Source organism: Dryobates pubescens, chromosome 8 (assembly GCF_014839835.1).
Source record: "Dryobates pubescens isolate bDryPub1 chromosome 8, bDryPub1.pri, whole genome shotgun sequence".
Classification (NCBI taxonomy): domain Eukaryota; kingdom Metazoa; phylum Chordata; class Aves; order Piciformes; family Picidae; genus Dryobates; species Dryobates pubescens.
Genome location: NC_071619.1, coordinates 33,882,646 through 33,905,009, shown reverse-complemented (window position 1 = coordinate 33,905,009; position 22,364 = coordinate 33,882,646). Strand labels below are relative to the sequence as shown.

Here is a 22,364-nt window from a genome sequence, read left to right as displayed (position 1 = left end):
GTGTGCATTATTTACAGGGATCTGAAATAAGGGAAGGAAAGGAATTGTAGTAATTCTGTAATCAGAGTTTATGTTTTCCTAGAAATGTCAGAATATCCTTAATGTAATTATTAAGTCATTCTATTTTGTGTACTGTTACTAAAGTATAACTGTCTTTCTTCATGAGACCATTTCTATATCCTGAAAATGAGCTGAGAAAAATGATGAGCACTAATGATAGCTGTGCTTCCTACATTTTGTTTGTGTATTACAGCAGGTCCCAAGTGCAACACAGATCCTGTAATAATCTTTGATTCTTCAGGTTCTCAAAGGAAATTCCACTGCAATAGTTTTTCTCAGACCTTTACCAGTAGCTTGCAAAGTTCTTGTAAGCAGTGGAGAGGCAATTGAAAAGCTATGAGGATCTTAATTTAAAACCCCAAAGAAAAACACAAAGAAAAAACCCCCACAAACAACAACAGAAACCCCACAACCAAAACATAGGTATCTTGTCTGAAATGCCTTTTCTTTGTATATGGAATGCGTCTGAGTTGAGCTGTTCATCTTGGTGCCATTAATGGCTGTCAGGCTTCAAAAGTTACGTGCTTAAGCTATCTCCCATCTTCAGCTAATGTCCACAGTTTAGCTCTTGCTCTTTTCAAGAGGACAAATATAACTCAATGACTATAGGGCAGGGTCTCTTCAAATAGCAGTGTGCCATCTACATCAAGGTGTATGCAAGGTTATGTTGCAGAAAACTCGAATTATTCTTCCCCTGTAAGATCAGTTCTTTGTGCAGCTTGATTGTCTTTTCTTTCCTAAAGTTTTAATCTGGAGAGAGATAGGGAAAGAGATTTACTTCAGCAAGTTTGTTTCTGTGCAACTCAAATGCCAATCCCACTAAACTGAGTTTTTACAAAGAGGCTAGTGGAATGTTAGCTGCCTTAACCCTCCTTTCCAACTGTTACCTAGGTAAGTACGTGTGAAAAGAAGTATGTGCTTCCAGCTGCTGAGCCAGAGTTGGTCTAAAATAGGAGATGGTGAAGTCCTTAAATGGCCAGGAATGTCCAGTTCTGATAAGTCTATTATTCACTTTTACAAGTGACTTAATGGCTTCAAGTAAATTTTCTACTTCATTTGTTTCTCTTGACTTTCAGCTGTTCACAGCTGGTGTAGTAGCTCAGTGTTGTGTGTGTTGTTCTGCTTTTAATAGATTAAATCACAGAGGAAACAGTGATGCTAACAGTGGCAGATACAGGTAATGCAGATTCTTGAGTGTTCCTCTTTGAAGCAACAAATGCTGGAGAGATTAAACAGTGACCTGGATTTGTTTGGAAGAAATCTGCATTTATCTTTAAGTTTTTCCATTCAAGACTACTGACATGGTCTAGCACTTGAAATACTTGTATCACATACAGTCTGAAGCCCAGTGATATCCTTAACCCCAAATGACTCAAAATATGGCTGATTAGATTAAAAAATGAGTTGTTAGTGGGCTACTTCGTTCATAAACAGGTTTCTAAAGATGCTTTTAAGGACTAGTTCTCATTCCAAGCCTTCTTAATGTTTATAATTAAATCAAAAGAAAATTGAAATCCTTAGTGTTAAGTTTGTCTCTAGTTTAAGTAAGATCTAGGTGTCCCCTGCATTGGATTTTATCACAGTTCATTCACTGTGTCTGCAGTCAGATGTACTTACTTAATACATACAATGCAAGCCCAGGTCTGTAGGAGCACAGAACATAAGCTACTGTGGGAATTCCCTCTCCTGCTGTCATAACTGCTACAGAAAAGCACTTGGGGTCTCAGTGCATAAGTACAGACGAAATCTGCACGTCCCATTGATAGAAGAGTCACAGCAGGCATGGTTTATTCATCTCTAATATCTGCTTTTTTGAAAAGTTTGCTAAAAGTCTGGAGAGAGGCCAGGGAAGAGTTAGAAAAATGATTTATAGTCTCAGAAGTATGTCTTGCCGTGAATCTTAAGGTGCATCAGGCTACAGTTTGTTGAAGGCTCTATCTCCATGGTGCAAGCAGCACTGCATAATCTACCCAAGCTAGATTTAAATGCCTTTCCCCGTGTGCTTGCCCAAAACAGAAGATAAATGGTGTTTTGAGGACAGGCTGACCTACCCTGAGAGGAGTCTCATGGTGGCCAGTGCTGTAACGAGATCCAGTGGCTGAAAACAAAACTTGAAAAAAGGAGGAAAAGTTGGGAAAATGATGCAGTGCATCATAATGAGTGCAGTTAATCAGAGAAATAGGACTTACAGCAACATGCAGGGTCGGTGTCATGCCTTGGTAAAAGGGAACTTGCTTCTTTGTACCTCTTCCTGATAACCAGTTTAAGCAGTGACCTTAGATAAGGTGATATTGGTATAATATTGTACATTTCATTAAAATCTTGAGGAGTCTGGTTTGAGGGTTGTTTGGGGGGTTGTTTGTTTTTCTCTTCCTTTTTGTGTGTGTGTGTAAAATACCTTTGCTTTGTTCAAAAAACATCTCCATAAATGACATTTAGAAAGCTTTGTTTTGTAGTGGAGGCTTTGTTTTGTATTGCATTTATTAAGAACTATTCCCACTGGGTAGTGTTACTTCACTCCTAGTATTGTACTTTGCCTTTAGCTGTCTTTCTTTGCTATGTTACTTATTATCAAGAAAGTAAATGCTGGCAAGGTGAAGCATATGCAGTGTCAGATGCTACTGTTGATTAGCCACTTTGATTATCCACTACAGAATCTTATATAGGATCGTAGATGGTTTACAATACTGAATGATCAAGGGAGCCTGTAGAACAGAAGGTTTTTATTTTCTTAATAGGTTAATAAACTGATCAGTATTTTATTACAGTTTCTAGTTAGTAGGACTGGAGAATCCAAATTGATTTGTGTCTGTTCAACAGCCATTATCAAGTGATAGAATGAGAGGAAATGGCCTCAGACTGCACCAGAAGAGGTTTATATTGGGTATTAGGAAAGATTTCTTTCCCGAAAAGAGTGGTCAGGCATTGGAAACAAGCTGCCCAGGGAGGTGGTGGAGTCCCTGGAGGTGTTCAAAAAACATGTGGGCATGGCACTTTGGGACATAGTTTAGTGGCCATGGTGGTCTTAGGTTGAAGGTTGGACTTAATGATCTTAGAGGTCTTTTCCAACTGAAACAATTCTATGATTGTGTGATTTATACAGCTAATATAATTTGATAGTAATTCTAGGACTTGACAGGGTGAATATTGTCAATATCTGCAGACTCCAGCACCTCAGTTAAAAATGTATTACATGGTCTTTTTGGATGGCAAGAGAAGTACTCAGATACAGAAGTGCTGTTAGGTTTTAGAGGTGCAGCAAATCAGACAGTGAATCGATGTGCAGTTTCTACAAATGGTGCTCACACGTGGTTGGACATCAGTGCTGAGTGTAGGGAATTGTGCCTCCTCTTGTCCAAAATTAAGAAAAGTAGTTGACAGAAGCCGGGAAGGAATCAGCAAGGAAGAAATGCTCCAAGAGCTGAGGGAAGAGAAGGGCTTTTTTTCTCATTTGCTTCTGGAGATGATTCTTGTTGCCCTAACGTGATCCTTTTCCTTGCCAGATTTCTCATGGTCTTCGAGGAACTGGCTAGAGGCTCATATATATTCACAAGTGTTAAGGGTATGAGAGAGACTCACATGTGGGCAGTGACAAAATAAATGTGGTACCCATATTCTGCCATTCACTTTAAATGGACAGACTACATTGTTTGCTCTCATGCACGTGTATTTGGGTTTGAGTTTATGCCAGAAGTAATGTGAGCTTACACTGCAAGTGAGTTAAGGTGCTTACTACATATGTTAGTTTTGGTCCATGTCTGTTCTCCCCTTTTTCCCTATAGGAAAATACTGTGGGTTTGGCTTTCAAATGGATGGTTTAATTACTTCAAAAAGTAATGAAGTCACAGTGCAGTTCATGAGTGGAATGCACACTTCTGGCCGTGGATTTCTTGCAGCTTATTCAACCACCGACAAATCAGGTATTTGTAATTATTAGGTGATTTCCCTGCGCTGGCAAAATTAGAACTGTCTAGTCAAAATACAGAGCTCATTCATTCCTTCCCATCTTCTCACAAATGAACTTCTAAAAATGAAGACTTTTAATAGAGTCTTCCTGATACTTCTGTGTAGGAAATTAGACTGTTGGTTTGCATAAGTTATGGTAGTTTTAATGAACTGATATCAAAGCTGACCTTGGATAGCAGAGGGAGAACCACAGTTACCTGTTACGAATGAAAGAGCTGCTTCAGCTGAAGGACAAAATGCATGTTTTCAGATAGCAGCCAAGGCTATAGTTAAGTTTTCTCATCAAACTGTAGGTTTTATACAGATCAACCTCATGGAAAGTTTTATTTCAGTAGCAGTATCTTCATCTCTTTAGTCATACAATCTTCTTGGTACTTATTTGTCTTTTTGCCACTTCTTGGGGTTTTTTTTTTGTGGTTTTGGTTATTCTAGCCTCTAAATGAGGTGTTGCTGTATTTGTTTCGCAACTCCTTCCACTTAGTGTAAAGGCGAGATGGCCCACAAGGAAATGAAGGATTGCCAGCAACTACTTCACAAGGCAAAAGGCTTGAGAAAACCATTTCTAGAAGTAATTCTAGTAAGAGCAGATAAAGAGTTCTAATTTTTATTTTTATTGGTGCTTTTCTCTATTTTGGAGCAATTTTCTCTCTGTATTTTGGAGGAGGCAAGAACATAAAATTCGAAGTATCAGTTGTGGGTACCAGTAACATCGCACTCTGCTATTTGTTCCCTGTGCTGCATGGTTTCAATACTGTAGGTTTGTTAAATGCTGCAAACACAGGCCTAGGTAGCTAGACTATTGATTTGATTTTGTAAAGAGTGTGCACTTTCACCTCTGCTTTATTTTAGGTTCTCTGAAGTGCAGCTACAAATTAAAATGAAGCTGCACAGAAAAGGAATTTCGGTAGTGTTTTTCCTCCTGCCTATGTCATGTTCTCAGTGGATTTTCCAGTTAGACAAATTATCAAGGTTCTACTGTAATAACAAATCTGCTGCAAGGAAATTTAGTAAGAATGTGGTTTTGGTTAAGCCACAGATGTGTGTTTGTGTGACCTTTAAGAAGCATACTCAATCTTGTTGTCTTTGTCATCCTCCTGACCTGACGATTTTCTTTGCAGACCTTATTACCTGTTTAGAAAATGCAAGCCACTTTTCTGAGCCAGAATTCAAGTAAGTCTGATTTTACCTCTTTCCCCACAGTCTCTTTCATGATGTAACTTTATAGTTTCTAAATCACTGTTACTTATACCTGATGCAGCTTGAAAAGTGGCAGTCCAGAGAACTTAAGAAACAAACGAATTACAATCAGAGATGAAAAATTCAGATATTTGCACTCCTTCCTCTCCCATTTTTGTTATTTACATACAGTATAGAGTAGAACCTCGTTAATTTGCGCTAATGCATAAGAGCTAAGAGCTCATTCCCATAACAAGATTGCTTTTGTAAACACATCACAGCAGGCATACACCTCAAAGTAATACTGACATTTCTGTGCAGTTACCTAAGGAGCACTAAACTACAAACTGTGTTACAAATTACAAACCTGTTTTACAGTTTCATAGGAATTAATGAGGTTCTTTGGAGACATAAGATGCTGTACCTTCTGGTGTGAGAAACACATGGCACAGAGTCACAGAATGGTGGGGGCTGGTAGGGACCTGGGGATCATCAAGTCCAACCCCACTGCTAGTTCACCTAGGGCAGGTTGCACAGGAACGTGTCCAGATGGGTTTTGAACTGTCCAGAGGAGATTCCATAACCTCTCTGGGCAGCCTGTTCCAGTGCCCCAGCACCCTCACAGGAAAAAAGTTTTTCCTTGTGTTTCATTGATGAATTTTCTATGTTCCAGTTTGTGTTTCTTGCCCCTCATCATGTCACTGGGCACCACTGCAAAGAGTCTGTCCCCATCCTCTTGATGCTTTAAGTATTCATAAGCATTGATCAGATTCCCTCTCAGCCTTCTCTTCTGTAGGCACCTGGTCTCATAAACTTTCCTTAGAAGACAGTGTATAAAATGTATTAAACTGGTACTGAATGACTTTCCATTGACAGAAGCCATGCAGTATTTATATCATAACATGCTGGCTTTGTTAGTTTATTGTATTGTGACTGGCATTGTACTTTCAGTTGATAGTTAAAAATCCCAACTATTTCAAATGTCTGTTCTGTTGTGTGCTCCTCTTCCTATGGTTTTTTTCAGCCTGATTTGATAGGCCTTCAATTAGGATGCCTCCTTAAGCAGTGCTACTTCAATGATGATAGAGTAATGTAAATGAAAAACATAGTGACTTTTATAATATTAGAAGAGGTGTAGTTGAATGAATATCTTGATTTGGCATTTCATTCTCTTCCAGTAAGTATTGTCCAGCTGGATGTGTGATTCCTTTTGCTGATATTTCAGGCACTATTCCCCATGGATACAGAGATGTAAGTAAAAATACATTCCACTGGGTGAGGATGCAGTAAAATGTGAGACCTTCTTTTGGTGTTTTTTCTAGATTCCAAAATAAACTAAGAGAGATAACAGTTAAATAAGAATGGTACCTTAATGTAGTAATAACAAAGACTGTAACTGGGCAATGTGGCATATCAAATATTTGTTTAATTTATTTACAATGTAGTATTATGTTTTTCTTTTTCACCCCTCTCCAAGTCATCATCCCTTTGTATGGCTGGTATTCACGCAGGCGTCGTGTCAAATACGCTGGGTGGCCAAATTAACGTTGTAATCAGCAAGGGCATTCCGTACTATGAAGGCTCCCTGGCTAACAATGTCACCTCAAAGGTGTAAGTGTGCTTCTGATGTTCTTGCCTTTAGCACCTTAGCTCTTGGTGTTGTGTCATTGTGGGATTGATTTCAGGTAGTGGAGCTGCATGTTAATGGACAAGTTCCCGTCTGTAAGTTCTCACAGTGTTCTTTTGCTGCGGTGTGATTGTTTTACCAGATATTTTTAACCGCTGCACCATAAAGATTAATTTCCTAAATTCCACAAGGAGGTTTTATCCTTCAGAATGCATGAACATAAATTTCTAATGGTCCATGTAAAAGCAATAATTCTATGGCAACTTGGCAGGGTGCTGGGCTATCTCATTTATACTGTTACCTAGAAAGCTTGGACCAGATGATCCTTGAGGTCCCTTCCAACCTGGAATTCTGTTATAACCTTTTAGCTGCAGGGAAAAGAATGTAACTTGGCATTTTACCTCTGGAGTCCCAGGAATGAAAGAATCAGAGGAGATTAATTATTGTCATTACAATTAGCTTAATTTGAAAGAGAAGCATTTCAATGAAGTTTTGCCTTTTGCTGGGCAGGTGTTTGAAAGCTTGTAGCTTGGATAGCATCTAAAGGTGAATGCACTGGTAGAACGTGAGACCCTTCATGGGAAGGTCATGAGTTCAAGCCTGCAGTGGGCAGTAGTGTCCTCCCTGCTCTAGTCATGAGGTCTGTGGTGACAGGTTGGACTTCATGATCTTTGAGGTCTCTTCCAACCTTAGTGATACTGAATCTTACTGAATACTGACCACTGGAAGTGCTGCAGTTTGGTGACAGGGAAGGTGACTTTTAACAGTGAGGTACTGGTTTAGGTGTATGTGCACAGGTTTCAGTGGCAAGCAGTCAGACAAGAAAATCCAAACAAAGACAGTTTGTATCCATTTTCCTCGCTGACTACAGCAAAAAACCTCATCTGCTGTTCTCCGCAGGGGACCGCTATCGCCAAGTCTCTTCACGTTCAAGACTAGCGGTAAGCGTTATCACGTGGGTCATACATTTAGAGATGCAGTGATGTATCAAGGGGGTCTTGCTGATCTGCAGGAGGGGATTCTTTCAGGGTATGTAGCAAAAATTAGAAAATACAATCCACAGAATATTAAAATAATTTATCTCCCAGGCCTCTGCAAGATCTGGAAGAAGGAACTGCATGTCTGGTGACCTTCTGCATAGGGAATACTAAACACAGTGGTGGAGACAGGGTTTGCTGGGCTGTTTTTGCCTTTCAAAATGTGATCTGATGGTGTATATGAAAGTAATGAAATGGCCTGGACTTGGCCTAGAGGCCAGATGCCCACCAAAGCCACTCTATCACTCCCCCTCTTAAATGGACAGGGGAGGGGGAGAAAAAAATCTAACAAAAGCCAGTAATAAGATAGAAGCAATGTAATGACAATAATAAGCAAAGGCAATAGACATCACAGAAGCGAAAGCAGAGAGAGAGGTTAGTCTCTACTTCCCATCAGCAGGACAATGCTCGGTCTCAGGAAGCATCCCTTTCTCTTGTGCTGCATCAGCCAGAGACAGTGACAGCTTTCCCAAAGCTGTTTGCCTAGTGCTCTGGGTGGTTAATGATTGAGAGAATATTCTCATCACTCTTGAGCAGGCATGAATCACTTAACACTCCACCAGCATTTAACCACCAGCATCACTGTTAGAAAGCAGAACACTCTGTTTGATGGTAGTGTTGCTACAGAATTAAATTAGATGGCATGTTATTATTTGCATTTAAAGTCTTAAGCTCCAAGCAGCTAAAGTTATTGTATAACTTGAATTTTCATTTTGAATCCTCACCTTTTCTGTTGCTCAGGTTGCTATGGGACACTGGGGATGGAATCTGGGGTAATCTCTGATTCCCAGATCACAGCATCATCTATTCTTGAGTGGTCTGACCAAACAGGACAAGTGAACATTTGGAAACCTGAAAATGCCAGACTAAAAAGGGCTGGTCCTCCCTGGGCTGCTCTTATCAGTGATGAACATCAGTGGTTGCAGATTGACTTGAATAAAGAAAAAAGAGTAACAGGTAAGTGAAGCTGATGGCTTCTAAGCAACATTCCAAAAGTTTGTTTCTTGACATCCCATTTTCCACTGTTTGTTCTTAGATAAAGTCCAGGTGATACCTACTTAGCATTACAGCAAAGTTGGTTCTGTGTCCTAGCTACTACACTGAGGAGCCTGCAGGTGAACAGATGGACTTTCATATGAGAAAACATGTCTTCCATCAGAATAAATTGGAAGTGTATTTTATTTGATCCTTGACACTTCCTTTTTTCCTGCTGTATCTTCTGTGCTGACGGTAGCCTTTCTGTTTTGATGGAGTTACTCAGTGGTGATTTGCTGTTGTTCATGGGCAAAATGACTTAAATCAAACATCAAGTGGCTTTAGGTAGAGTGCTTCACAGAGTGCCAAGTTTTAAGACAATCATGAAATGTTATCCTTTGATCAGTTTGGCTTTGTCTCTTTCTCAAATGCATGAGTTGATCTCTGTGAACACCTTGCTGTCAGCAGGTTGGCTTCCTGTCATGAAGCAGCTCAAGTTTCGCTGCAGCTTTTGTAGTTACCTCCCTGGGCACTATTTGGAATTGATACCACTCCTCTGATCCCTGTGCTAATGAGCTTTTACAAAACAACCTTTGAGGTGTCAGCTTTAGGAAGCTACAATCCTTTCAGTGGTGCTTTTAGGCTGGCAGTACAAAGGCAGGGAAGAGCTGTGCTGTCTTGGCAACTGGAGACAGGAGTGGGCCGCAGCCATATGATCAGGCTGTTTCCATCAAGAAATAGGGGAAAACTACAGCACAAGGTTATGTGATAAGAATTAAAAGTAAGTAAAGTGACTATTAAGCTTTACCCTCTGTAAAAATTTCAGACCCTGCCACCTTCAATAAAGGTGGTGGAGTCAGTATCCCTGGAAGTGTTTAAGAAGAGCCTGGATGAGGCACTTGGTGCCATGTTTTAGTTGATTAGATGGTGTTGGGTGATAGGTTGGAGTTGATGATCTCAAAGGTCTTTTCCAACCTGGTTTCTTCTGTAGTGGAGATTCCATCTACACAACTCTGGGTTCAGGAGCTGACCTATTATTTTTTGCAAACTGGTACCAGTTTTCTTGCCTAACTTGACACCTTCATTTTCACAGGTATTATAACTACTGGATCAACCTTAGCAGAGTACTACTACTATGTCTCATCCTACAGAATTTTATACAGTGATGATGCACAGAAATGGATGGTGTACAGAGAACCTGGCATGGATAAAGATAAGGTAAAAATACCACACGCTTTCTAGGTGTGTTCAATGGACATTTCACAACTGTAAATGCAACTGATTTTGATCTGGTGAGGAAACATTAAAGAGCTTTCCCTTTCAGTGTAATTTAAAATCAAACCAGCATGTACATGGAAGAAAATAGGAAAATTTGCGAATATGTCAGGATTTGAACAGTTCTGAAATGCAGAGATCATTTTCATCACTGCTTGGGGTGGGCACATTTGATACAAGAAACTCCTGTTTCCAGTGACAGCCTGGTTGGTACTGCATCCTTTTAAGAACAATCAGATTTCTTGCAAAATAGGTTTTATGCGCCCAAATGAAGGTTTGCTTTCTTACCCTCTTGTGATTACAGAGTGTATGTTAGGGGTTGTAGAATTTTCCATCTTTTACAATGTTGCTGTCAATCTTAACTGACAAAATACCGGTAAGGTTCTTTCTTGTGTAATGGAACACCCCTTGAGAATAGCTACCTTGAAAAATGGGGTGGTATGTTTAGATTGCAGATGTTTTGCCAGACAGAAAAATGGCCAACCTAATGTTAGCAGCAAAATAACCTTTTTTCTGTGTTTATAGTTTTGCAGAATTTAAAAGACAGTAAAATTGAAATGATTACCAAGAATGCTCTGATGTAAGAAAAATATTAATCTGACTGGAACTAGAATTTCCTTCTTTTCCTTAAAATTCCAGGATGTAACTCACCTTGCTCCCATATGCCCTGTGGTATTATGTAGATGCAACAGGCATTGGTAACGCAATCACTTTCTAGAAATGGGACTTAGGAATGGTAACTCTTCAGCTGTATTTGGTTTTCTTCTGTTTACTGTAGGTTAAAGAATGTTTCCAGGTAAGACATAGCATCCTGTTGAAGAAGTGAAAGGTTGGAAGTATCAAGTTTAAGTGTTCTCTGAACACTAAACATAATCACAAGAGAAAACTTCCCTGAAAGGAGGAGACTTTACTGTCAGGGCTGGTCCATCTTGAACCTACTCCTGAGCTAAGGGACTTTCAGCATGTAATATTCAAGGGGGGGGCGAAGAAAAGAGTAAAAGTAGTAAATCCAGCATCTTTTGCTAGTTTTCCAGTGCCCTCTTCTGGTCATAAAATAAAATCTCAGTGAAGTGTCTGGATGTAGGCTTCATGTATAGTTTGGTTATTTTCTTAGAAAACTTTTGCAAGCATTGTTACTTGTTTGCATGCTGTTTTTCCTGCAAATCCATGAAATGGATCACATTGTGGAGCTCAACTATACAGGCAACAGATGTTTTTTTTGCACTCTTTGTATCATTAGATACAGTGTACAAAGAACCATGCATACCCAGGAAGGGCCAGTTGTAGTTAAATGACAGAAAAAAGAACTCAGTGTCATTGATCTCTTAGGCTTCAAAAGAGCAGACTTGTCCTCTGAATGAGATCATCTCACTTGATGCAGCTTTGCTTTTGGAGCATGTGCATACAGGCTTCTCCCTTTGAGCCTCACATAACCACACCAGACCAACCAGGAGGTGCCATGCCCCATTTTTTTTTGGAAGGACTTGTGAAATTCTTAATGTTGTTCAGGAGAGAGAAGCTTTTCTGTAGCCCACTTTGGAAATAGCTTCTAGAGGTCTGTCAGTATTCAAGAAAATGTTTTCTTAACATTTTTATATGAAAAAAGAATAAAATTCTTGAATTGGGGAAGAATGGTAAAGCTGCAACGCTGGAAGAGTTTTGTTTGACAGTGCAGAGGCAAAGGCAGAGAAATTCATAGTAAATGGAAGATGAAAATGATATCAAAAAACTTGACCAGAAGCAATTTCTTCTGTGCAGAAAACTTAAGTGAGCTGCAGGTAAAATTATTGTTGTAACACTTCAGATCAAAAGCTTAACAAATAAAAGCCTGGAGTAAAGAACTACTCTGGTTTGCTTATCATTTGCATCTTTACCAAACAATTCTTTTGCTTGTGGTTCAGCCCTTGTCGGCAGCAAACACTAGAGGACAGTGTGATTCCATACTTGACTTTGTCTCCTAATGCTTTCTTATAAAAGCTTTAACCAGAGAGACTGTGCTGCAACTGTGAGGCCGTGTGAGGGCACCACATCCTGCTTTCACCTTGTCACAGCAGCTTGCTAAGTCAGGAGTAGTGTAGCCAGCAGGACCAGGGAAGTGATCATGCCCCGGTAGGTGGCACTGGTGAGGCCACACTGGCTTTAGTTTTGGGCCTCTCAATGCAAGGGCACTGAGATGCTGGGTAAAGTGTGTCCAGTGAAGGGTCTGGAAAACAAGTCTTATAACTAATGTTTGAGGGACCTTTAATCTCTTTTCAGTGGCACCCAGTGACAGGATAAGGAACAGGTACAAGCTAGAACACAGGAGTTTCCACCTCAACTTGAGGCTTATGGTGAGGGTGCTGGAGCACTGGAATATGTGGTGGAGTCTCTCTATGGAGACTTTCAAGACCCACCTGGATGATCTCTAGAGGTCTCTTCCAACTCCTAACATTCTGTGATTCTGTGAACTGATATTGTTGAGTGTGGAGAAGAGGAAGCTGAGGGGAGACCTTACTGCTCTCTACAACTATCTGAAAGGAGGTTGGAGTGAGCTGGCATTGGTCTCTTCTCCTTAATATAAAGTGATAGAATAAGAGGAAATGTCCTGAAACTGTGCCAGGCAAAGTTTAGATTGGATATTAGGAGAAATTTCTCTCCTGCAGGAGTGGTCAGTCATTGGAACAGGCTCTCCAGGGAAGTCACCATCCCTGAAGGTGTTAAAGAAATGTGTGGAAATGGCACTTTGGTTTAATGGCCATGGTGGTGTTAGGTTGACAGCTGGACTTGATGATCTTAGAGGTCTTTTCCAACCAAAACAATTCTATGATACCAACAAGGACCAAATTAGAAGTTTTCAGTGCCACAGACACATGAGAGGTCTCTAACAGCACTGCCTGGGGTGGTACTGTCATTCTGAAGTAAACAGTTGTGTGCACATACACCACACCCCCTTCATTTCATTACCTGTTTCATGGGGCCAAGTGACTGGAGATGTGCAGGCAGCAGCGTGCTGGCGCGAATTTTCAGCATGCTACATTGCTTATTTTCCCTAAATAACACCCAGACAGGTTGTGGTTACTAGATAGTTGCTATTGCATTTGTGTAACATAATGTTTGTCTCGCTCTCTCTTTTGTGTGTGTGTCTTTTCTAGATATTTCAAGGGAACACCGAGTTGTACCAGGAAGTTCGGAACAATTTCATCCCACCTATTATTGCCCGGTTTTTGAGGATTAACCCCTTGAAATGGCACCAGAAAATTGCAATGAAAGTAGAATTGCTAGGATGTCAGTTTAGCATAGGTAAGGCAACTGAAAAACCTTTCAACTGTACAAGACAAGCAGTGAAATAATTTGGTAAAGATTACACTGTGCATGTATCTTCAGTGAGAAAAAAGTACTTCTTGGTACTTTTTCCTTCTGAAATCCTTCTGTAACTGATACTTCTAAATTTCTTCTGTTTAACATGGAAAATACCTTAGCTTAGGCATAAAGAAGGTAATTGAGACACTAAATGTTTCAAAATACACCAGTCACTTGCTTTCCATGTTACTGATTCATTTCATGAGGTTTATCCTGATGTCACATGAACAAAAGCTTTAGAGCAAACCATTTCAAGTGTCCTCTCCTGCAAAGGAAACACAAAACCCTAACATTTCGCCTTGGTTATAAATACTTTTCTTCTAAAGCCCGTGCTCCTAAAATCACCGTGCCACCACCACCACCTCGGAACAAGAATGAAGACAGGAGTGATGACTCCAGTGATGATTCAGTGAAGACTTCACTGCAGACAGATAAAACCACTTTCACACCCGAAATCAAAAACACCACAGTGACACCAAGTGTAACCAAAGGTATCCACTGTTAAGCAGTACAAGTGTTTGGGAACTCCTTACGGTACTCTGGCAGATATAATAGGTGTGCTTTCTGAAAGTAAATTTTCTCAACACTTAAACCAGCTATTTATCAATCTTTAAATACTTACCAGTTATCAAATGTACTTGTGGGGCTGGACTAGATGACTTTGGGAGGGTTCTTCCAACCCAGACCATTCTATGGTAAAAAGTGTACGGTTGCATACTGCATGCAGAAGCAAACCCCATCTTCCAAGACACATACCAAGTTCCATCTTTCAAACCTTGTTCCAGACGAGTTCAGCTTTTCATTACTGAACAAATCTTGTCAGGAGAAGCTGCAACTTGGACTTCCCTTTACAATTACCTTGGTGGAACTGCTTTGTTATTTAACTTGATAAATTATGATAAGTTATGATGCCAGATGATGGTTTTGAATTTCCTGTCAAGGTGACTGCTCCATTAAAAATGGCTATGTCAGAAGTGTTCTGTCCTGAAAAATTATCAAAGAAAATGGTCAGACAAGGGAGCAGGATCACTGCAGATGGCAGGCCTTGGTGAAGCATCCTTTGGGTGGCAGGATACAGGATGATCTCAAGTCACACACAGACCCAGCATAGGCTGATTGTGATGAATTGTTGAAGCAGCGTGGTATTTTTTTCTTACAGAAGGTTCAGGCTCAAGTAGTTGCATATTCCTTGTCTCTTTTGATTGCCCTCTTTAATACACATTTTTCTGAGACAAATCTTACTTAAATTAAAAAAAAAAACCCAAACCTTGTTGATTCTGATGAAAAGCCTTGCATCAATACCAGCTGTGCATACGTGTAAGATGCTCTTTACACGGTAGCAGCATCCAGCAGGGTAGCTAAGCTGGGGTATCTGGTGTGATAGATGCTATACATGAAAACTGTGTACTTTACCCAAATCATTTTCAAATTACAACCTGATTTATGAGAAGCTTTTCTGTCTGACACCACTTAATTTAATGGCTTTCAGATGTGGCATTGGCAGCAGTTCTGGTTCCAGTGCTGGTGATGGTCTTCACTACTCTGATTCTTATCTTAGTTTGTGCCTGGCATTGGAGAAACCGGTAAATGACCAGCTGAATGAAGTGCTTTCAGTGAATGTCAGCCTGGGGTGTGGGATGAAATACTGCATGTGGGAACTCTTGTGGAAGGGCCACTCTTGTGGAAGGACCTGCTCTTCAGAACTGTATTCTCTGTGCACAGAGGATGTCCACTGGAATAGCCAGGACAATGAAAACAGCTTTTTTGTAACTATTTTCATTAGAAGTGCTTTTACTGAAAACTGGTTTCTCCAATAGCAGCAGACTGGTGATGGCAAGCCAGGTTACTGGTGCTTATACTTTAAATCTGAGGACCAGTTACAGCCAAGGTGATAGTAGCTGAGCATTAATTAATGTATCTTCTGATAAGCAGAGTAGCTAAAATACCCCCTTTTGCTTCTTTTCACAGCAAGAAAAAGACAGAGGGCACTTATGATCTACCTTACTGGGATCGTGCAGGTAACAATGGTTTTATGAAATCCTTTTACTTGGCATCTTTGGTTTGACGAGTCAGAGTACAATAACACAGACAGTTGTCACTTGCAGAAGCTTTGCTAATGCTAACTGGTGTAGGCACCATGAACACTGCCTTTCCTTTTCTGAACAGATTTAACTGCTTCATTCTCTGAATTTTGTTCAGAAAAATGCCTTGTCTCCTGCTGGATCTTACAGCTTCAGACTGTTTTTCTTTCAGTAAACCAAGTGTAGAACCTCTTATTTGTACAGCATGAGGGGATGAGCAATTTATGAGGAATGTCTGTGTGCATTTGATAATCAGATGGCACTTCTTGGTAATTCTTTTGTTGTAGAAAAAATCTCATTATATCAGGTCTGTCAAGTTTTGTCTTTCTTCATTGCCCCAGTAAGCATGTGGGACTGTTTGCAGCTGCTTTTAGGCGTATTTTCCATCCTGTCTTGTGCCCCATTAACCTGAGATTGGACAATTCCACCAAGCAGAACTTGGCAAGTGTCCTGAAAACATTTGTACAGTTGTTGAGTTTGTGTAGTCTGTGTGACTGTGCTTTGCTTCTTCATCCTCATCTTGAAGATGCCTACATCTGTGCGTTGGCACACTGGCAGTTTTAAATACACCTTGTCTTTTAGACAAGAAAAACCCTTTAATGACCGTATTTTTATTTATTATATGTCCGTTACTGATGAGTCACAGCACTGTTTTCTTAGACTAACAGATGCAAAATATTTTACATTTAAGTGTCAGTGATGGACCTACCTCATTTTTTCCTGTTTTAAAAGGAAAATTTGGTGAAATTGCTGCACTTCTCTGTGGAAGCTGTCTGTCCTCCACACAAGCTATCTCAGATTTTGTTCCATCATGTTCTGTGACTTTGGACCTCTTGTTTCTTGGGCCTAATCTACAGGAATGTCTCCTACAGCTGGAATGGAATATGTTAATGGATAGCAAAACTAGAATGGCTCTGGGTACTGGGGAAAAACTTAAGAAAGCCAACCCTCCCTACCTTCTCACAAGAAAATGTTCATGACCACAGTCAGTGCTTTGCATTTCCACTTACAAGTTAAAATCCTCTTTATTCAGGTCTTTGCAAATATTCAATGGTAAGCCTTTCCACAATAGGAGCCAGAAACCATGTCAACTTAAATATATCCTTAGCTTCCAGCTGAGATTGGCTGAAATTTGATGTGAACATTCTATATATTTTTTGTGTTGTATTTTAAGAATTCATTGTACTTTGAGTAGCCCCAGCACTGCTGCTAAGAGATGTTCAGGGATAGACTCACTGGACTGCAGCAGTTCTGGGGATGCTTGAAGGAGGAGCACTCAGGCAAGTTCATTGGGTGAGAGGAATGTTGTCTTTGTCACCTCTGAATCTTCAATCTGCCAAATACTCAAATATCTCGTAACATTAGGGTCATGTCAATACTGGTAACTGAGTTGTTCACCTGCTACTACACAATACAAGCCTGTGGTGTGAAAATACTTCAGAAGCTTGAAACACCACATAGATGCAGTCTTGGGTATTTTGTTTTTTTAATCCATGTGAAGGATGGTGGAAAGGAATGAAGCAGTTTCTCCCAACCAAATCAGCAGAACATGAAGAAACTCCCGTGCGCTACAGCAGCAATGAGATTAGTCACCTGAGACCAAGAGAAGTCCCAGCAATGCTGCAAACAGAGTCTGCAGGTACATTTTACTGGGTTTTATGGCCGTTATGTGTGTGTGTGTGTGTATATAGGTAAGAACATTATATATGACATGCAAAAGAAGTTAGGAATCTGGCTACATTTAATGACTTCCTGATTGTTTTGGGGAACAGATGAGAAATGAATAGTTCTATTGGTGAGTGCATTTCTTAAAATACAGGCTTGTCCAAATCTCTTCTTGGAATATCATACATGTATGTATTAACTGATGATGTGCTGTGGATAGGCAGATTCCCAAATTAACTTGAAGTTTGTTACTTGTACTTGTTCTTAAGCCCTATAAAGGGGCAGGGATTTTCTTTTGTTTTGTTTTCTGTGGGGTTTTTGTTGGTTGGTTGGAGGTTTTTTTTGTTTGTTGTGTTTTCATGCACTGGAAATAATTTCACCCTGTTACCTTCTTGCACAAATCTGAACTGGGGCACTAGGTTCCCTACACTGACCATATGGATGAAATAATTTTGATCTAGAAAAGGAGTCACTGATAACAGCATCTGCCCTTTCCATCGTGAACCAGTCACTAGAGGAAAGTGACTGACTGTGCCTCTGGTTCTGTGGGTACATGCTGATGGCAAAATTGCAGCTACAAAGCAGGCAGAATTACTTTTCTGGTTTTGTCTGTACTTACCCAGCTAGCCCCAGGTTTCTCACTGCCAGGTACCTCAGGTTACCTTTTGAACTAAAACATCTCAGCTGACCATATGCAGCCTTCCCTCCTCAGTGGGCAAACCTTTCATCCAAAGGACTACTTTTTATTAAAGCCAGACAGAATAATATCATTTAATTTAACTCTAGTTTTGGGAAGAACATTTCAAAAGTTTAAGAGCATGGGAAACTGCAGCTCACAAGAGAAGTGTTGATGGGGGGATGCTGTGGCTACCCCAATGGCTTAAACTCTCAGGTGGAAATGACTATTTTCCTCAAAGCCTTTGGCACTGGTAGACAGAGACAGACCTCACTGTTTTGGTCTAGGATAATGGCAATAATTTCTGTGACACTAATGACAGGTTGTTTTAAGTGTGATGCCAGTGTCAAATTCCATTAAGTGTGTTTTTATTTTGTTCTGTTGGGGCTTGCAACACAGAGTATGCCCAGCCATTGGTAGGGGGGATTGTCAGCACGCTTCATCAGAGATCAACCTTTAAACCAGAGGAAGGAAAAGAAGCAAGTTATGCTGATTTGGACCCATACAATTCACCCATACAAGAAGTTTACCATGCTTATGCTGAACCACTACCTGTAACTGGACCAGAATATGCAACTCCAATCATCATGGACATGTCCAGCCATCCCAGCACACCTCTTGGCGTTCCTTCCATTTCCACTTTCAAAGCTGCAGGGAACCAAGCTCCTCCAGTGGTTGGAACTTACAATAAACTCTTGTCTAGGACAGACAGCACATCATCAGCACAGGCACAGTACGATACCCCAAAGGGGCAGCCAGGGCCCGCTGCTGCTGAGGAATTGCTGTACCAGGTACCGCAGAGCCTGGCCCATTCCACAGGGAGTAAGGATGAACTCAGCTCATGAGTAAAGCAGAATGATGGCTTGTTTTTAAAAAGCCAGTTCCATAAAGCTGACAGTTTCTTTGTTTTAAATTGCATTGTTTTGATATTGTTAGTCTTAAATAATATGATGTTGAACCAAAAGATGTGGTATTGGAGGTCAGGGAAGCCAGTAACTGCCTTTCCTTAAGCTGTGTGCATGATTGCAGCTTGTCTCCTGCACAACCGTGGACTTTTTTATTACTACTGTACAATCATCTGTCAGACATGAGAGAAGAGCTCTTCAAGATTCAGTAATTCATAGATACAAATGATAAATTCAAAGTTCATAAAACAAAAGCCCATAATTTCTTAACTAATGGTATTATTTCTGGAGGAAAAGAACAACCACAGAGCTCCTAACTTTCTAAGATCTCTATGTAAGCACTGCAGCTTCTAAAATTAACTTCACTCCGTAAAATGTCTGTGTAACTTTGGACTTTATAGAGTACTATCAATACTGATAGCAAAAACCCCATTACCCATTCCAGTTTTGATTCTAAATGACATCATTTCAGCTGTTGTTCACAGGATTAGGAATCATCAGCTGTGTGTTCCTCAGAAGGTTCCTGCTACTTTTTTCTTAGCCTTCCAGAACTAGAATCTGCTGTCTGTACAATCTGTTCTCTGCCTCATCTCCTGAAGCCACTCAGTATCATTGCTTCCTAGGGATCCAGGAGGCACAAAGTACAAGGAAACTACATGGCAACTGCCTTTCATTTTTCCCTACTAAGTGAAGGCTACTCTAAACAACATCTGCCTAAAATTCAGGCTTCCCTGATGTGCAAGAAGCATCCAGATGTTTGAGGCAACTCAATCCAGAAATGTTCTCTTTCTCCCCTTGACCTGACACCACTCCACTCCCCCCTCCTGGCATATCTATTGTTGTGTGTTAAGATGTGAGCTTATACAAAGAGTGATGTGTATATACTGTTGTGAGTGCTTAAGGAAGCACACAAATACTGTGATGGTGCACAGTTTGTGTTATACATGCATTTAGCACATATGGTACGTTTTAGCACAACTGAAAAACTTTGGCCTTAGGGCTTTTCTTATGATTGTTCTTATTAGAAGCATAAAAGATTCCAAAACCTTTGCAAGAGAACCAGTACTGTTCCAAAGAGTGTCCATTTTACAAGTGTTTAATGGACTTTGTATCCTTTGAATGTTCCAAGGTTCTCTACTATGAAAACATTGTAGTCAGTCTTCTGTTTGGGTAAGGTAGACTAGTTCTAGGTAATTGTGAAATGAAAACAATTTGGATGTCACATTTGCCATTTTTTGTATTGTTAGAAACAAAGCACAGCTTTTTTAACCTAAGTAGTAAAAAGCCCACAATAAAAATGCTTTATTTTCATTGTAACAGCACTGTTGGGAGGATGCTGAATTAATTTTTACATAGGAAACCCACTACCTACACATTAGCCCAGTTTTATGGACTTCAGTGCTTACTGGTTGTTTCTGTGATGTAATTCCAGTCAGCCTTGTTTATTGCCCAGGGTCCTTCAACTAGGTGGAGAACATCCAAATGCACAACACTGTTCAAGAGGGCTGCCTCTTGAACATCCTTGAACACCACCACAAAACGGTACCCGAAGTTATTACTTGAAATTTGTTTAGCCTTTTCCCCCCTCCACAGGGGCTTTTGTATAAACTCAGCAGTCCAAAATCACTTGTGGCCTGTTCAACATCCTGAATATGTTACTACATATTCTGTGCTACCCAGAAGCCTTAATTGTATGATTTTTTGGTAATTCTTATTGAGAATTATTTCTTTACTTCAATTGTTTAAGAATTGAGTGGCTAAGCCTAAATGTGAATGGAAGTAAGAGAGGCATATATGACCCCCTGATGAAAAAGAAGTTCCTGCCTCTCTTTATACTTTTTGATGTTATTGCAACATTTTCTGCTTTGATAGAGCTAGTCTGCAGTCTTTGAAGTTTTTAAACAGGCAGGTAACTGTTCTTGCCCATCAGCAGCAACTATGAAATTATTTGAAACGGATGGGAGGTTATTTGTTTGCACCAAGACAAGAAATACTGATTCCAGCCAAGTTAAACTTCTGCCTTCTCAAACTGTTCCAGTTTAGGCTTAGAAAAATTAATCTAGTATAAAAATCAATGATGTGTTCAAGTCAGTGGTGTAAGAATTAATTAAACGGTGTCTTAACAGTGGGTTATTTTTTCAGCAACTGTACTGCAGTCTCAGAGCAGCATGAGCAGTTGACTAGAATGGATGTTTTTAAGACTAATTCCCTGCTTCCAATTTTGAACATGTTTTCTGCTAGGGCTAAGAAGAGAATTTGGAATCTCAGATGTATGCTACAAAGGGTTAAACATTGATTCCCAAATGTAAGTTGCATGAGACAAGATTAGAACTCCTCTGTGTACAGTACAAGCAGAGGTACATTTAATGGGTCTCTCTTACATGTGAAGATGTATGGATATAAAATGTATTTCAGTCATGTTTGGCTTGAGTATTCTCCCAGAATGTATGTTCTTACCTCAGCATGTATTGTAGTTGCCCAGTATTTGTATATGTTGCTAGAACTTAGACTGTATAAATAGCGAGGGGGTTTTATATGTATGTTAAAAGGTATTTTAAATAAATTGTACATACCTATTACTCACTGTGTTTGCATGTAACACCTTAGATCTGTGGTTTGGAATGCAAAGGTTGTTTTATTTGGGAGGTACCATACCCCCAGTAGAGTTATGCCCTTGCCTCCGAACGTGATCCTGCCATTACTTCCTGGCAGTAGCTGTCTGCAGCACGAGCTGGTCCCTGCCCCAGCTCACCAGGCATTTGAAGTTGTGAAGTGATACTTAACAGAGACTGGACCTTGCTGCAGGACCAAGTGACATTTCCAGGAAGGAACTTCCCCAGAGCTGCCTGATGGTAGCAGAATGCTGTCTCTGGAGTCCTGTGTGAGGAGAGGTTAAGGCACTGCAGCTGCCCTCTATTAGTATAATGAGGCAGTCAGGCTCAGGTCCAGTGCAACCCACTCCTTAGATGCAGAGACAATCCCCACTGTCAGCACACCTGGTAGAGGAGCTGATAGTTTATTCTTCAACTTAGACCATGACTATGTTCCAATTACAGAAAAAAAAAAATTGCTGCTTTTGCTCTCAAAGCTTTACCCTCTATTCTAGCACTGCAGTTCCTAACATAAGGAGGTAATAATTCCTCTTCTCCCAAGGCTAAAATTTGGTCCTAAAGGGCTTAATCCTGTGCTTGTCAAACTCAAACATCCCTGAAATCTTACAAGCAGACTTGTCTTCAGAAAATGCCAGCACACCAGCAACCTTCCCTGCTTCAGTCCAGCAGGGACTGTTCTGCAGTGGGACTGGCAGCTGTGTAAGGCAGGACACTTACTGCTCCCCTCTGTCTGTGCATCTCACTAAACACATATTCTGTGTGAAACAGCTCACCTGAAATACTGCTCCTTTGGCTCAGGCTGTTGCAGCCTCACCTTCAAGGTTTTCCACAACTTGGGTGATGGAAACTGGGTTGGGGGAAAGAGTCAAAAACACACCTAGATTTCTGAAAATGTTGCAGCAGCAGCCGTACCTTACACAACTTTAGTGTGCATAAAAGTCTAATGCCATACTCCTTTTGATTACTTTCT

General features: G+C 40.4%; 1 protein-coding gene across 2 annotated transcripts in view; it reads left to right on the top strand.

Annotated features, from left to right (window-relative positions):
• The window catches only part of DCBLD2 (discoidin, CUB and LCCL domain containing 2), a 39,864-nt gene extending 18,519 nt beyond the window's left edge, over positions 1-21,345 (top strand). Inside the window, exons 3-15 of one of the 2 annotated variants that reach the window (XM_054163416.1) lie at positions 3,843-3,980; positions 5,145-5,196; positions 6,381-6,453; positions 6,680-6,813; positions 7,730-7,770; positions 8,608-8,823; positions 9,935-10,059; positions 13,248-13,395; positions 13,782-13,946; positions 14,945-15,038; positions 15,424-15,473; positions 17,038-17,175; positions 18,277-21,345. In XM_054163416.1, coding sequence (XP_054019391.1) covers positions 3,843-3,980; positions 5,145-5,196; positions 6,381-6,453; positions 6,680-6,813; positions 7,730-7,770; positions 8,608-8,823; positions 9,935-10,059; positions 13,248-13,395; positions 13,782-13,946; positions 14,945-15,038; positions 15,424-15,473; positions 17,038-17,175; positions 18,277-18,722 — 1,820 coding nt within the window. In that variant the 3' untranslated portion in view covers positions 18,723-21,345. Of the gene's footprint in view, positions 1-3,842; positions 3,981-5,144; positions 5,197-6,380; positions 6,454-6,679; positions 6,814-7,729; positions 7,771-8,607; positions 8,824-9,934; positions 10,060-13,247; positions 13,396-13,781; positions 13,947-14,944; positions 15,039-15,423; positions 15,474-16,268; positions 16,670-17,037; positions 17,176-18,276 lie in introns of those variants that run through there. The other variant, XM_054163417.1, reaches the window with a different exon arrangement.
• The last annotated feature ends 1,019 nt before the right edge of the window (positions 21,346-22,364 follow it).